We start from the raw sequence: 16,802 nt of genomic DNA, 5'->3' as shown, positions 1-16,802 counted from the left end.
CAGTCATGTGGACTGAATGACTGATAGTAATCAGTCTGGTAATCTGTCCTGCTGGTGCGATATGGTGGATCTGGACTAATAGGCTTATTTCACAGCAGACGTTTTGACTGGTCATTGCAGGAAAAGCACAGGTGGAACTGATGGCAGTAATGATGGCTCCAAAACATGCCATGCTACTGAGTCAGCATTCCCAGTAACAGGGCATTGAACCAGCCAATATTTCTGGTGTGGCACAAGTAATCATAGAAAGCTAAAGTCCAGGTTTGCTGCACATTTTAATAGGAATTAGCAACATTAAGGTACAATATCATTTAAGTTGGGTCCTGCATCATTACCTAATCTTGTGGTCCTGTCTTTTCAGAGGGTCCCTGTGTCAAAACAGTAGTTGTAAGGCTGTAATCAGCTCAGATGGTGCATATTCCTGAATAAAATGGAATTGTGCTTGATCAAATTATCTTAAACTGCAGTGACAGGGTCCAGAATGCACAGAGGGCAGGAACTGTATGTGTGTGGGCCCAATAATGACCATTGCTTATCATTTAAATAGGCTCACTTTGTATGCAGCGGTACAGCAACTAATCAATCAATCAAACAAACTTTATTTGTACAGCACCTTTCATACAGGTTAGTGTAATTCAAAGGGCTTTATATGTGAATGAGAAGAAAAGACAGTAGAGAGACAAACTAGAACAATTTGAGACGGATGCACAACAGGAAAAACTTTAGAGACAAGTATTATATTGTAAGTCAGGAGCAGTGCTTATGCCAACTATTTCACTGCGACTTTACAACACCCAGCAATGCGACACCAAATTATAACTTTATTGTAATTCTTTCAAACATGAACACAGGAGTCAAATACCTGTCAGTTTTCTACTTGCCATTGAACCGTGTGGGGATCCCTGTCCACGATTGGTTCAGCCATTATTGCAAGTCCCGCGAGAGTCTCCAGAGCAGCTGTTACCCTGGAGACCAAGCTAAACAACCGCTGCTCTGTGTTTTAATTTTGTCAAAGCTTTGTTATTTTAAGAACCACATTACGGGCGGATACACTGAGCTTTCCTTTCATTTTCGAATTTATTTTTAATCATTCAACTATAATTCCATAATGGGTAGCGATTACTACGAGACGCTGGAAATAAACAGAAATGCAACAGACGCAGATATCAAAAAGGCGTAAGTTTGGGGTAAACTACCAACCGTTAAGTGACTTAATAGACGTTAAAACGTGAAGCCACTCACACGTGTTTTATAGCAGGCGTTTTGAGCTTATGGTCAAAGTTTTCCTCTTTTATTTAGATATCGACGTCTGGCATTGAAGTTTCATCCGAGCAGCAACAGGGAAACTGGAAGCGCCGAGAGGTTCAGTCAGCTGGGTGAAGCCTACGATGTTCTGAGCGACCGTAAGTACAACAGAGAGGCTGAAGTTTGTCTTACCCTGAATGTTAACGTTACCGCAACCCATCGCGGAGGCTATGTTACTGTAATACTGGGATCAGTGGCCCAGGGGCGCATGCGCTGATGACTGTATCTGGCTGATAGGTTTGTTTGCAACATGTGTAGCCTAACTCGCAACGTGCCAATATTCATGGAGAAATGTAGGTAATTGCAACAGCAAAAAGTGATACTCAACAAGATTAAAGATAAGCACACAACAAAAATAGTCGAAATAATACTGATCAAATAAAAGTAGGGCTGCAAATAAAAGTGGAAATGATCATACAGTTTTTATATTGTCTTTTCATCTTTATCTCTAATGTCAATGGGCATGGGCAAAAACGGATTGCTAACTTATCTGTTCTTATATATGTCACAAGATGAGTTAATTATCAAGCAGTAGGCTACTGTAGTAAGTAACATGTTTGTACTGCTGAAGATTGAGAGGACAAAGGAATAAAGGAACAAGTGATAAACACTGTTTAACCAAATTTTTAATAATTAAAGCAAAGGCATACATATTTTATTTAAAATCATAATCTGACTGAATCTATAAAATGATCCACCTTTTATCAAAATACCAATATTTTATCCTCACCAGTATTGCAGCTGCAATGTAGAGATTTAAGTTTGAAACGTAGAGATTCAATGTTTCCATGGTTTGCAGAAACATACAATAGCTACATTTTATTCTGGTGATTGGGTTGAGCAGACATGAAGACTGGCAGTGTGTGTGGCTAACAATATCTATGTTCTTTGTGACAGCTCGAAAAAAGGCAACCTATGACAAGTTTGGTGAGGAGGGTCTAAAAGGTGGTATCCCACTGGAGTTTGGCAGTAGTGGGGCTTGGTCATCTAAATATGTCTACCATGAGAACCCAGACAAAACATTCAGACAGTTTTTTGGAGGCAACAACCCATTTGCAGGTGAGAAAAACAGCCCAAATGGTGAATGTGCTTATTCAAATTTCATATGAATTACATTAACTATATTTAATTTTTTGCTAGACTTCTATACAAATGATGTACCACTTCAGTTCGGTGGCCTGCAACCAGGAGTGGTGAAGACACAAGATTCTCAAATAAAGAGAGACCTTAATTTGTCCCTGGATGATCTCTTCCATGGATGCACAAAAAAGATTAAGATATCTCGCAGGGTAAGAGCTACTGTATGTGAAAGAACTTTCTTTTCTCATCCCAAAGCTTTGGAGCGATTAAATCATTCTTACATCCATTAGATTAGACCGAGAACTCCTCGTGGACACTCAGAGGACTTAGATCTAACTAATCAATCACAACAAGGTCCAAACAAACACACTGAATGAAATACATTTATTCATTTTAGCATTCATTTGTTTAACAGGTTATGAATGAGGATGGATACACATCCAGTATCAAAGACAAGATCCTGACTATAAACGTGAAGCCTGGATGGAAAGAAGGCACAATAATAATTTTCCCCAAAGAGGGAGATCAGGTAAAAGAACTATACAACACCATTTTCTACTGAGATTTAAGTCAGCTGTAATAATGGTCACTAATAACTCATCCAATCTGATGTCTGTGTAACAATAGGAGAGTGAACTCATCAGTTGGTATGATGTTTAATTGTTATTCTTTTAAACCCAAAGATCAAAATCAGTATGACTATTCAGTTTGAACATGGACTATTGGTCCTTAACCCGGTGCCAGTGAAAGTGAAAAGTGATTGATAGATTGATTTATGCTGTAATACTGTAAAGGGGATTTGACCTGTTGTTGTTCTACTTGTTCTTCCTCTTCTACTGACTGCTTCTGTGAGAACAGTCAGAAAAAGAGCTGATAACATGCGATTTGTAACCGTTTCCCCAGTTTGGTTAGGATGAGTTATTTTGGTTCAAACCAAGTTAAGGCTTTGGTCATAGTTGCCATTTTTCCTTTATTCCCATACGTATGCAACATTTCTCACAAGAACGTGTTTGTTATGGCCTGAGTTTTTGCTTGTGGCACTGTCCCTGGTGCAGATTTATCTTACTCTCTGTTGCCCCAGAGCTGATTTCTCAGCTCATGGGACTTCATTATACAACCCCAGCTTTTAGTGTGCTATTAGCTTTAGAGGGAAGCTTAGCAAGTGACCAATGTACCAGTATGTACAATTTTGGATGAGAAGCACAAAACGTATTGCAGACACTGTAATAGTGCAACTTTGTGCAAATACATGTTGGATTATCATAAGCATGAGGAATAGTGAGAAGGGTAACATTTGTAGGCATCTCTGTTAGAGAAGGGTAAATATTGTGATGATATGGGATGAATCATAAAGGAATTATTAATTTACTTAAGACTGAATGTATTTTTTTAGCAAGTCTGAATGTATCATTTGAAATTATGTTTGATAAGTGTATGAGATGATATTGAGGACACACAACTGGAAACTTGCTCAAGCTGTTGACCACAGAATGCAGGACTGGACAGTTTTGATAAAGATCATAGAAAGTAATGGTTTAATATGAACGGGTAAGTGAAGAATATTTTGGGTAATGTGCATTTAATAATTCAATTGTGAAGGGTTTTACGTTCCAGCAGATCTCTTTCAAGGTGCTCACACATGCTAAAATAATAAAACCACATAGTAACAAGAGACATAGCAACTGTTCTTGGTTTCCTTTACCTCTTTTGTTTTGCTTGATATGATTTGGTCAATTTGGGTCAAATTTGCACAAGCTATTCTTTAACAAACTATGCATAGTATAGTCACATTTTAGGAAAAGAGCCTGACTACATGGTAATCATCTTGCTGTATTTCACCTTTAGGGACCAAGCAGCATCCCTGCAGATATTGTGTTCATAGTGCAACAGAAGAGGCATCCTCTATTCGTAAGACAACACAATGACCTGATCTACAAGGCCCAGGTCTCTCTGGAGATGGTGAGTCATGTTGATGAGAGCCAGAATAATGGGTTTAATTGTTAGTCGTACTTAAAGATTGGTTTACGTAGAATAAACACTTAACCTTTCCCACAGGCCTTGACTGGGTTCTCTGTGGATGTGGAGACACTAGATGGCAGGCTACTCAGTATTCCCATCAATGACATTGTGCAGTAAGTGCTTTCCTATACCGGGGCCAAAGTTGAATACCAAATAACATTCATGTATAAAACTTTATTTTGTAATGCTATTGATTTGACATTAATCTCAGATACTCTAAAAGCTGAATGAATGATTTAAACATTAAGATCAGAACAGGGATAGACGATCATTAGAAATTCAAGCACTTTATATTAACTTTACACTTAAACAAGGACATTTCTAAAAAGATATGTTTGGGGTTTATCTGCATCAGTTTCCATTGTCTCTGATTTGTTTGTCATAACACATCAGCCCTGCATACAAAAAAGTGGTGACCGGAGAGGGAATGCCGCTGTCCCAGGATCCTTCCCAGAGAGGAAACCTCATCATTACTTTTGACATCCACTTTCCCGAGAAGCTCTCCGCTGAGAGGAGGCATCTGATCAAACAAGCTCTAGCTTTTAAATATTGATCACATTTTAATACATGTGTTTCTATCCTGTGACTAATGATTAATGCGGTTACATTTCTGTCATGAGAGAGAGGGGTATCAACACACAATTTGTGTAACTTTTTTTTTACATTGTCTTAAAATATCCACTAGGGGGCAACAGAAGGTAAATAAATTTGTAAACAACACCACTGTGCTACAACATCAGCCTTCTGACAGACAATAATGGTTACAGTATAGTTGTGCAGTTGTGATTCGCTGCCATCATGGCCCGTTTCAGCTGCTCGTATGTTACAAACATCACCACGTTCCAGGAGCCCAGGCGTAAAAAAGATGGCATGAACCTCAAGAGCAAAAAACAGAAAAACAACATGACTGATTGCAATCCATTCATGTTTGATTTATATCCTCATTAATCCTTTTAATATTGTCCATGCAGTCAATGCTTACCCTTTATAAAAGGCATGCGGCCCCTCTTTGCTCATCATGGCAGCAGCACAATTGAGCACACTGCTGTACTGGCCAAGAGCAGCGTTCATATATCTTGTCTTGACCACATCAACTGGAGAGGCAATCACTGTTGTGCATAACCCTGCACCAAAGGCTGATACAAAGTGGCAGGGCAGATTATCTGTGGGGTAAAGGCTGAAAGTTACTGATCCAAAGAGAAAAACACCTATATCATGCTTCTGCATCATGTAACACTGTAGCCATTGTTTTTACCTGTCAGGGGAGTGGACTTAACAAGTGTATCCTTGATGAAATCATATGTCACCAGTTCAGTGCAGTTAACAATTGCATTTCGTGCAATGTTTGGAGCTGTACCTGCGTGAGTAATATAAAAGTACATAAAAAGATTTATCATGAGAAATTAAAGAATATGCTTCAATATCTAAATATTCCTCTTAAGCTCAAGCTACCTTTCCACAGACCACGAATGCCTTCTTCCTTAGCAATGGTCTTGTAAGCATCAATGGTGCTACAGTAGCGTCTGGCATGCCCAGGAGACCTGGCCTGTGCCTGGAAGCGGACTTTCACCACATCTGTAGGCTGAGCAAAAGCAACCGCCATGGCACCAGTGGTACTACCTGCAAGCAGCCGACTGCCGATACCAACATCTGAACCAGAGAGGAGGGAGATGTCAGACCTGATTGGTGCAGGACTTCCTTAACAAGATAAACAATTAGAATACATTAGATACTCACGATCAGAGCCTTTAGTGTAGAACTGTTTTACAGAGTCGTAGAGACCAATGCGGACAGAGGCAAAGCTCATCTGCCTCTGTAGTCCTGCCACCAGTCCACTGTAAAGGCTCCTGGGCCCCTCGATACGCACCATGGTGGTGATGGTGCCAAACACTCCACGATACTTCACTACAGACTCTTTCCCTGTAGCTGCTGAAGCTCTGGCCTCTCCTTGGATCTGTGCAGGATAAAAGGGAAAGATAGGTATGGATTAGAAAGGATGGGGGACTTCATTAAAGCTTCTCCAGGTTTATAGGCATGTAAGGCATAAAATGTTTTATGGACACACTTTATTGGTTTAATGCTCATCAAATCTATATTTTACAGACTGTATATTCACATATGTGCACATGCAATATCAGAATCTGATGTGCTGATGGGAAGTTTATTCGCAAAACGCTTGTTTACCTGCAGCCGCACTTTGGCTGTGTCCAGGGGAAAGGTGAGCAGGTCAGCGATGCAGGCTGAAGTTCCTGCTCCTACAAACTTCACAGCTGCTGATGGAGGCACATCTGCAGGTCCAAATCCAACCATTTTCCAGAATTAATTTGGTCAGTATATGGGTAGACAGGTGGCTTATTAATGTGGACAGGACAAGAAGTTCCTTCAAAATCTGAAAAGGAGAGACCCCAAAACACATTCCATCCAAAAATTAATGTAATTTATGTAAAATTGCCCCCAGCTGTTGGGTGTCTCATTTCTTGGGTGTCTCATTTCACATCTCCATTAAAAGAGACATAGAAAAGTCGAGGCTTGATGCTAAATAAAAGACAGCTGTTCAGTACATTCTGTGTACACAGGGAAAGGCTGGGCTAACATGGGATAAAAATACCTTGCAAATTCAATAACACAAATTAATAATTTCTCATTTAATATTTAAGTCTGAAATTTGTTTAGTAATTCTTACCTTTATTGGAGCATGTTTAGGACAGAAACATTAGAGATCAGGATTCTCTAAAGGTGTCCCTCGGACTGAATTTTGTCCCAGCTATAAATAGTTTTCCTTGTTTTTCCATAGAATATTTTTCAGAAGTGATGAGCCTTAAAATCATACTCCAAATCCTGGAAAAGACAGAGATATGGTCAAAAACAATAGCAGTGGAACAGTATTAACAGAAATATAAATATGCCAAGAAAGATTTTGGTTGTACCGTGATTTGATTTGCAGAAGTTGCCTGGTAAAATGCCTCTCCAAGTGACCCTATGAATCAGTGAATGGTCAGGAATCAGCAGTATGGGGAAGAGAGCCACCTCTTTAAATACTGCCATGACGTTGTTACATCATGGCATGTGTTGCTGGTGTGGCCCCACCCCCAATACATCTATATCGGCTGCCTGCTGGTCAAATGGGGGGACTATAAACCTGTGCATGTGACAAACAGCCTGTGGTTGTATCTGTCTGATTTGTGTAAACGTGCACATTTTGGAACATGTTTTTTCTCTATAATCTTGACTTCATAATCAAGCTTCCTCTCTAGTGTGTCCTCAGACCAACAACAACATCACAACAAACAGTAAAAACCACACTTGACTGATTAGACAGGCTCAGTATATTGAGAGTGAAAATAAAATGTTGCATTGCAAAATTGGAGTTTCTCACCTGCTAAAACAATTTTAGTTAAGTCTGTTATCTGTTTGAAGGTCTGTACATAGCATTATAGTACAGAGAGCACAGACTTGAGGAGTAAATGCTGAGTCATGCTGAAAATATAAGAACACATTGTACATCGCACCCCAAATTAGATCCGTATGTTCAGACCCTTTAACATCTCACCACAGCTTTTTGTTAAAACATGTTCCATGACCCGTTCCTGCAATGACTGATGATTGAAAGGCACTGTTAATTGTACAAGTATATATTTTATGTTTGTTTGTTTTCAATAAAAACATACTTTGGAAAATAAATTCACAAACAGTATTGTATTGTATATCTGAATAGTGTCCTTGATAGGCCTCTGTAAAGTAATGTAGCATTGCATTTAGTGAATACAGTAGTTGTACTGTAGTACTGTAGTTAAAGGTTGGTGAAGTTGTAGAAAAGGTAGATAGATGGATTTTATTGTCCCCAAAGGGGAAATCAGTTTCCACAGTGGGCCTCTAGGACATAGATATATTTACATACAACATAAATATATTTGTACAGAATACATAATGTGTTATTGTGATTAGTGAGCCATGAAATTTAGCACCACTATGGCAGAGGGGACAAAACTTTGGCTGAAACGTGCCTTTTTCCAGTGTCCTGTATGTGCAACCAGATGGGAGTAGTATGAAAAATGGGTTGAGTGGGTGTCCAGGGTCATGTGCTATGGTGAGTGCCATGCTAGTCATGGCTCTGTTGTTGAGGTTGGGGGTTGGGAGACCAATGAATGCAATGGAAGCAGTGTGATATTATGGGACAACTTGTTCTTGTTGGAGACAAGTAATCATATGATATGAAATATATGAATTGCAAAGTGCAATGTTATGAATGAATGCTTGGGTACATGGTGTCCTGCACATGTAGCTGTATGATGGCCTTATTTATGCTGTTGGGGTTATTAAAAATTACACTCACTTATTCACTCACTTCCGCACTAGCTTCAACACTGTATTTTCAAACACAATGGATAGGAAGCAGCTTGAGTACAGATGCTACATTGCCAATAAAAGCTCAGACTGAGCAGTAGTAGGCTAACCTATTTTCCAAACTGCTCAGTCTCTCAGGCAGTTCTGTAGGTCTCATATGTTCCGAGATTATGGCGATTATTAAAAGCAGCAATGTGAAGCACCACTACGAGACACAGAGCACAGAGCATCTTTTGAACAGGTTAACAAAGGGGATGGATTCTGGCCACTTTGCTAACAAGGGGATGGCATCCCCCCTTGCCCCCCCCCCCATATCGTCTATTGCCACTAGCCTAAGTTGCATGTAACTTGTAACCCCACCTACACATAATTAGAAGAATACGTTTGACTCATAATATAAAGTGATCATAATACATATTATAAAAAATAATAGTAATAAAATACCAAATAAAAAATATAAACAAATCCAGATATCAAAAAATCTTGAATGGGCATGACGCCTCTGCTTGTTAACACCAACAAAGACAAACACCATCTGAAGTAGCCACTGATTTTTCTTTTGGACTGATAATTCAAGAAGAAGGTGTCATGACAGAAGGACATAAGTCAGGTCAGAACATGGGTCTGGTAACGTCCACAGATATACAGCTGTGGTCAAAAGTTTTGGTTTTCACAAAGTTTGCTGCTTCAGTTTTTATGATGGCAATTTGCACATACTCCAGAATGTTGTGAAGAGTGATCAGATGAATTGCAATTAATGCAGATGAGTGAGGCGAAGACTTTTGGAGGATGGCCTGGTGTCAATAAAGGCAGCAAAGAAGCCACTTCTCTCCAGGAAAAACATCAGGGACAGACTGTTATTCTGCAAAAGGTACAGGGATTGGACTGCTGGGGCAAAGTCATTTTCTCTGATGAATCCCTTTTCCGACTGTTTGCGGCATCCGGAAAAAAGTTTGTCCATAGAAGACGAGGTGAGCGCTACCATCAGTCCTGTGTCATGCCAACAGTAAAGCATCCTGAGACCATTCATGTGTGGGTTGCTTCTCAGTCAAGGGAGTGGGCTCACTCACAATTTTGCCTAAGAACACAGCCATGAATAAAGAATGGTACCAAAACATCCTCTGAGAGCAACTTCTCCCAACCATCCAAGAACAGTTTGGTGACGAACAATGCCTTTTTCAGCATGATGGAGCCGATAAGGCAAAAGTGATAATTAAGTGACTTGGGGAACAAAACATCGAAATTTTGGGTCCATGGCCAGGAAACTCCCCAGACATTAATCCCATTGAGAACTTGTGGTCAATCCTCAAGAGGCGGGTAGACAAACAAAAACCCACAAATTCTGACAAATTCCAAGCATTGATTATGCAAGACTGGGCTGCCATATGTCAGAAGTTAACTGACAGCATGCCAGAGCAAATTGCAGAGGTCTTGAAAAAGAAGGCTCAACACTGCAAATATTGATTCTTTGCATAAACTTAATATAATTGTCAATAAAAGCTTTGTGACACATATCAAATGCTTATAATTGCACTTCAGTATACCATAGTAACATCTGACAAAAATATCTAAACACTGAAGCAGCAAACTTTGTGAAAACCAATACTTGTGTCATTCTCAAAACTTTTGACTACTGTATACTGAACCTAACTACCTTAATCATTATAAAATGGGACTTAAATCCTGTTTAATTAGATACAGAATACTGTCCCACTGAAATCCCAAGATGCTCCACTTTGTGCAAACAGCTTCTGCTGTTTTATCAAGCAATCTAAATTATCGCTCCACTATTTTTTTGTTATTTAATCAGGCAGCCTTGTTGAGATTAAGATCTCTTTTCCAAAAGAGACCCAAGAATAAGAACGTTCAAAAGAACACAAACAAACAGAATCAACACAACTACACAATAAACAAGGCAATTAATTAAAACAGTTACAAGAATAATTGAAAACTTTAGATAATAAAGCTTTAAAATCTCCAAGGGGAATGTAAGACTAGTTTGAGGGCAGTTTGCAGTTAATTCCATTTAAAAGGTGCAAAGTACCTGAACCCAGTTCTGCCAACATTAGTGTGTACATGAGGGATATCTAAGGTTAGGTGGTGACTGGATTGCATACTGTAGTTACTAGATTTAAATGAGAGAAGAGATGTGAAGTAGTTTGGAAGCTTCAACAGTGGAGCTTTATAGATTAATAACATAAGATGGCAATTTCTTCTTGACTGTAAGGAAGTCCATCCAACCGTGTGATACAGAGAACAATGAGTACTAAATTGGTAATTTGTGATAAAACGTAAAGCACTGTGATACACAGGATTTAACTGCTGAAGTGTTGATGGGGCAGCATGACAATAAAGAATATCTCCTTAGTCAACACATGAAGGTTGACTGAACAATAGTTTCACGGTTAGAAGAAGACAGACATTCTTTAATTCTATACAAGAAACTAGTTTGATTTTTAAGTTTTGAGTCAAATATTGAATGTGCATCTTGAATAATAGTCTGCTGTCAAGCAATATAGCAAGTGATACTTGGAAGGCATCAAAGGCAGAATGAAGACGAGTGAGGGCCTGGGCTGGGGTGGCGCCTGGGGCATATAAAATATTATCATTGGCAAAAAAAAAATGGACATTGAAGTATTGATTTGGAAGTATTATGTGATTTATGTATAACGTAAACAGCAGTGGACCAAGGATAGACTCCTGTGGCAACCCATTTCTGATGGTAAGATGTACCATCAGCAACAACAGTCTGAGTTCTCTCAGTAAGGTAAGAGTAGAACCAATTAAGCGTGGCTTCATCTATACCTATAGACTGTAGTTTGTGGAGTAGGATTTTGTGATCGATGGTATCAAATGCTTTAGAGAGGTCAATGGAGAGGGCAGCACAAAATAGTTTTTAATGAAGGAAACAATGTTATCAATGACTGAAACTGCAGCTGTTATTGTGCTGGGACCTGGGCGGAGACCAGACTGCTGTGGCTATAGAAGGTTTTGTGAGTCAATAAAGGCACGTAGCTGTAAATTGTCCAAGGATTCTAGGATTTATGCTAAGAAGGAAAGTTTGGATATTGGGCAATAGTTGTTGGAGACGTCACCACTTTTGTGTAAGGGTATTACTGAGGTGCTTTACCATGATCCTTTTTTGCCTATTTAATCACACTAGTTAAACTGTATTCCATGGTTGGTTGATGTAACACAACTAACAAAGGTGCAGCAAATTTCAGTAATAGACAAAGAAAAAAAATGGCACTTAATTTATTCATTTTGGCATTATTTATCACTGTGCACAACATGACTTATCGACCAGCAATAAATCATGCTATTTACAATAAGCAGCACATAGATTAACCTATAAACCCTTGACCATATGCTCAAACAATGGTAAACAATCCACAATACAGAAAGCAAGGTAAGGAACATAGAAATGGTCACTGTTCAGGTCTGTGTTGATAGACTCAATCTGTCTATTGCTTTCATGGAAAACCTACCCCAGAAAACAAATAAAATTCCGTCATAACATTATTCATAGTATCTCACAGTTCATTCTTGTAAACATGAAAGTCCATCTTCAAAACTACGTATCACGGTTCTAGTATATTTTACCATAAGAGACAAAAATACACCGTCTTTTACACCTGAATGAGCATTTTTGTAATGGAGGGGCTCACCATTAAAATGCATAAAATGTCTCTACTTGAATCGACACCTCTCTCCCGTAGTTTTGTGCTTTCTTGTCTCTTTCCTCTCTCCTTCTGTCACTTTCAGCAGAAACTTCTGCCTTCGGAGCTGCAGAGTCTGGATCTGTGGTTGCGAGCCACCTACTGTCCCCTTGTTCCTGTTCGATAACCGCTACTACATTTTTTATTAGTATATACATTATTATTATTTTAAAATTCTATGTGGAATTTGCATTGTGCTACTGTATGCTCTCTTTCCTCCTGCTGTCTCTCGCTCTCTCTCTCTCTCAACCCAACTGTAGCAGCAGATGGCCGCCCACTCTGAGTCTGGTTCTGTCCAAGGTTTCTGCCTCTTAAAGGAAGTTCTTCCTTGCCACTGTCGCCAAATGCTTGCTCATGGTTGGATTTGTTGGATCTCTGTAATTAATATTATAAAGAGTACGGTCTAGACCTGCTCTATAGGAAAAGTGCAATGAGATAACTTCTGTTATGAATTGGCGCTATATAAATAAAATTTAACTGAATTGAAAATAAATAAATTGAATCTTAAATCATTCTGGTATTGCAACAATGCCCTCAGAGTGTGTGTTCATTCAGGAAATTGAAGAGCTACAGCATCCTGACATGAGTCTTTATAACGTGAGCTCTTACAACACATGTTGGTAATGTGACCAAACATTTGAGCTCTCTTCTTATGAAGCCCTCCAACTACAGGTCTTCTTTTCCAACTACTGGTCACCACTGCATCGTGGTGAAGGTTAGGCCTTTGTACGTGTGCAGTCCTGTCTGAAGAAACAGCCTGAAGAGCGATGAGGTCAAAATGGCGACTCCCAGTACTGTTGTGCCCTGGTCATACCTCTTTTAATTTGTTCATATGTCACAAACATCACAATGTTCCAGGACCCCAGTCGCAGGAAAGAAGGCATGAACCTAAAGGAGACAAAGGAAAGAAAAATAAAGAAGTGTCCCAAACACGTTATTTTATTGCTGTTTGGTTCACTGTTATGGAAGCGTGTGTTTACCCTTTATAGAAGGCTGTCGGTCCTTCATGTTTCAGCATGGTGAGAGCACAGCTGATAGCGCTGTTGTACCGGCCAGTCCCTGAATTCATGAACCTTGTTTTGACTACATCCACAGGAGAAGCCACTACTGTTGTGCAGAAGCCTGCACTAAACGCAGCAGTGAAGTGGCACGGCAGGTTGTCTGTAGGAGAACAGAAGCTAAGTCACATCCTTCCACAATGTTTGCTATTTTAGAATTTAGATGTGTAAGAAGTTACTTGGAATAATATCTGCAGTTTCTGCAGTAATTTGTTTTCTTTACCACCTCACCTGTCATTAGGTCATACTTCAGGATGAGTTCTTTGATCATGTCATAGGTCACCAGCTCTGTACAGTTTACAATGGCATTACGGGTGATGTTGGGCATACAACCTAGATGAAAGGAGATGATGGTTACTTCAAAACTAGTGGTTTTTCACAATAAGAAATAAATATAATGCATTTTTTAAAAATCTGAAGTAAAAATGGCACGCACCTTTCCAAAGGCCACGCACTCCCTCATCTCGGGCAATCGTCTTGTAGGCGTCCAGGGTGCTGTTGTATCTCCTCCCACCATCAGCCAGTCGTACCTGGGCCTGGAAACGTACCTTCACCACATCTGTTGGTTGTGCAAAAGCCACAGCCATGGCTCCTGTGGTGCAGCCCGCCATGAGCCGAGTAACAATCCCAGCACCTGTGCAGCATGTGTTTATTAGTCACAATAAAAGTTATGAGAATGTAGGAGAGAAACAACCTCGTTTGTATATAACATAATGATACTCAAGCTATGAAACTCACTCTCAGTGCCTCGAGTGTAGAATTGCTTCATGGAGTCGTAAAGACCGATTCGGACAGAGGCAAAGCTCATCTGCCTCTGGAGTCCTGCCACCAGTCCGTTGTAAAGACTCCTGGGCCCCTCTGTGCGCACCATGGTGGTGATGGTGCCAAACGCTCCCCGATACTTCATGGCACCAGCGCCTTCAGATTTCAGAGACTCTCCCTGAATCTGGAAAATAGGATGACATTCAAGGACTGTTAGCAGCAGGTTAAGAAAAGCTTTGAACAGACATATTTGGAGCAAATGTTCCCTCTTAAACATTGTGTCTAACCTGTAGTCTGACTTTGGCTGTATCCAATGGAAAGGTGACTAGGTCAGCAATGCAGGCTGCGGTGCCTGCTCCGAAGAACTTAACTGCCGCAGAGGGCACCAAGTCATTGGGTTTCATGCCAACCATTTCTACACCTTGAAGACATAAATGGAAAAATCTGCTCTTAATGCTATTTGCCCAGGACCTCTCTGTGTATCACACCACACACACACCAAACACGTCAAAGAAAATCATTACTCAGCTCAGCAAGACAGACACGTACAGAATATAACTGTTCACATTTTCTCTTTGGATGATGACATTTAATCATTTTCATTTGCTCTGATTATAACATCTACAAACCTACAGTAACTGTGGTAAAACCTGATTGTACTAGTAATACTGTACTAATATTTAAAGTTTTCATGCTAAACATACCTTTGAGCGAGGGTAAAGAAAAGCTTCAAGTTTTCTCGAGAAGTACACTGGTCTTTGGAAGCGGTTCTGATGTGGAAATGCCTTGGGCCATAAACTCTGTTTTGAAGTGAGCCAACTGCCTCTCACTGAGAAAACAAGCATTTATCATTTACTTGAGATCCAAGGAGAATTTGTATTGTTGGTTTCATGCATTTTATGAATAGTTTTATCATTATGATAACTGAGTGATACATTATGCTTTAGGTCGGAGGTCCAAAAGACAATCATGCAAAAATTGAAATAATTTAAAGATTTAGATATTTATTTTTTATATTTTTAATCTACTACTTTTAAACATCAAGTGACATGGGTCAGTCTGAACCCATAAAAAAGTGCATGCTTTTAAAGAAAATCACTCTTATCTTCATGTAAAAGATTACCTAAATAGTTTTCCAGGAAAGTTATAATCCAGCACAGTAGAAAGAATGTACAATCCAGTTAGTCTCTTTAGCGTCCACCTCTCATGCTGTGTGCTTTCTGTTCACTGTTGAAGAAGCTCCTGAATTTATAGGCACCTTTTGCACATGACGGCGGGGCAGCCTGACAAGTCATACACACCTGTTATGTGTATCTCGTGTTTACCAGCGTCTGAGAGACACAGTCGGATATTTGAGCACTTGTTGATCTGCTCCAAACAGTGTCATTATGGTAGCCTGCTATGGACTCTATGAGCACAGAGAGAGAGCAAGAGAGAGCGAGAGAGAGAGCAGGAGGAAAGAGAGCATACAGTAGCACAATGCAAATTCCACATAGAATTTTAAAATAACAATAATGTATATAATAATAATAAGCACATAAACAATTATATGTTCATATTCTCAGGTCGCTTGACAGCTAATTTCACAGTAAACCGTACTTGCTGAATATATTTATTTCAAGTGTTAAAGCCAGAGCTTGGAGTTTACATAAAATATTAAACTTTAACACGTGGGGATACCAGCTCATGTTACTACACTGACATCAAGGAGCCTTCTTCATGTTTCTATTGGTTGATATATGTGGCCAATCAGACAGAGAGGCCTGTCTGGATTCCATAAATGTTTTCATGGGGCATTTGACTGGCTGACAAGAGTTCTGTGGTGGATAACATTTACACTACATCCTTTTCTGTCAGCCTCCTCCCTGGAAGTAATAAAGTTACAAAATGTTCCAAGTGAAGGAACCGCCATGCTTCTTAGCCAATCCATGCAATGAACGAGGGTGGGTGGATGCACATAGCATCTGTCTGCAATCTGTATGCACCCAAAGAAAGGACTGGATGCCGAATGGAAAGTGGGAAACACTTTGTCTGTTGGAGTGATGGAGTCTTGTGCGTGCATGCCTCTACACATGTGACTGTCTAAATAGGCTCTAGGTCATGGACCCAGCAAACTTACTTTAAGTCATGCAGTTGACTATGAAAAACTGTCTCCTCTACATATCTAATGTTTCACCTGTTGTTACATGTGTCAGGATGTTGTTTTATTCCAAAAACTGTACTGCTAATTCTTTACATTATAACATGCACACCAGTGTCTAAGTACTTTAATAATGTATAGACATGACTGTGTGCGGATAAAAACAATTTCATATTCCATATGACAGTTGTTAAAGTTGTTTTTGTAAACAAGGCTGAAGAAAAGTCCTGCCTCTGCAAATGACCTTTGACACATTTTCCTCTATTTACAGTATTTCCAAGTATTAAAGTGGCCATACGTTGCAGATGTACAATGACAGAGGGCCTCATGTTGGCTGCTTGTTGTGTTTTTTTGACACCACTAGCATGACGTGGT

General features: G+C 39.6%; 3 protein-coding genes across 3 annotated transcripts; 1 reads left to right on the top strand and 2 right to left on the bottom strand.

Moving 5' to 3' along the window:
- The first annotated feature begins 192 nt into the window (after positions 1 to 192).
- Positions 193 to 4,990, top strand: dnajb13 (DnaJ heat shock protein family (Hsp40) member B13). Its single transcript, XM_044223652.1, has 8 exons — positions 193 to 1,176; positions 1,300 to 1,403; positions 2,203 to 2,364; positions 2,446 to 2,594; positions 2,801 to 2,914; positions 4,231 to 4,344; positions 4,441 to 4,517; positions 4,798 to 4,990. Exons 1-8 carry the CDS (start codon positions 1,109 to 1,111, stop codon positions 4,955 to 4,957), a joined length of 948 nt encoding a protein of 315 aa, XP_044079587.1. The 5' UTR covers positions 193 to 1,108; the 3' UTR covers positions 4,958 to 4,990.
- On the bottom strand, positions 4,564 to 8,059 carry LOC122888793 (mitochondrial uncoupling protein 2-like). The gene is made up of 8 exons (XM_044223653.1): positions 7,332 to 8,059; positions 7,088 to 7,242; positions 6,589 to 6,793; positions 6,142 to 6,358; positions 5,857 to 6,054; positions 5,660 to 5,761; positions 5,387 to 5,567; positions 4,564 to 5,280 (listed from the first exon to the last, which is right to left on the bottom strand). The coding sequence occupies exons 3-8, from the start codon at positions 6,712 to 6,714 to the stop codon at positions 5,166 to 5,168; spliced, it is 939 nt and encodes a 312-aa protein (XP_044079588.1). The 5' UTR covers positions 6,715 to 6,793; positions 7,088 to 7,242; positions 7,332 to 8,059; the 3' UTR covers positions 4,564 to 5,165.
- Positions 8,060 to 11,987: 3,928 nt separating this feature from the next.
- Positions 11,988 to 15,587, bottom strand: LOC122888791 (mitochondrial uncoupling protein 2-like). The gene is made up of 8 exons (XM_044223651.1): positions 15,411 to 15,587; positions 14,992 to 15,116; positions 14,575 to 14,708; positions 14,264 to 14,471; positions 13,962 to 14,159; positions 13,757 to 13,858; positions 13,448 to 13,628; positions 11,988 to 13,355 (listed from the first exon to the last, which is right to left on the bottom strand). The coding sequence occupies exons 3-8, from the start codon at positions 14,698 to 14,700 to the stop codon at positions 13,241 to 13,243; spliced, it is 930 nt and encodes a 309-aa protein (XP_044079586.1). The 5' UTR covers positions 14,701 to 14,708; positions 14,992 to 15,116; positions 15,411 to 15,587; the 3' UTR covers positions 11,988 to 13,240.
- Between the last annotated feature and the right edge of the window lie 1,215 nt (positions 15,588 to 16,802).

The sequence above is a fragment of the Siniperca chuatsi genome, linkage group LG14, assembly GCF_020085105.1.
Source record: "Siniperca chuatsi isolate FFG_IHB_CAS linkage group LG14, ASM2008510v1, whole genome shotgun sequence".
Lineage (NCBI taxonomy): Eukaryota > Metazoa > Chordata > Actinopteri > Centrarchiformes > Sinipercidae > Siniperca > Siniperca chuatsi.
This window is presented reverse-complemented; position numbering and strand designations above follow the sequence as displayed.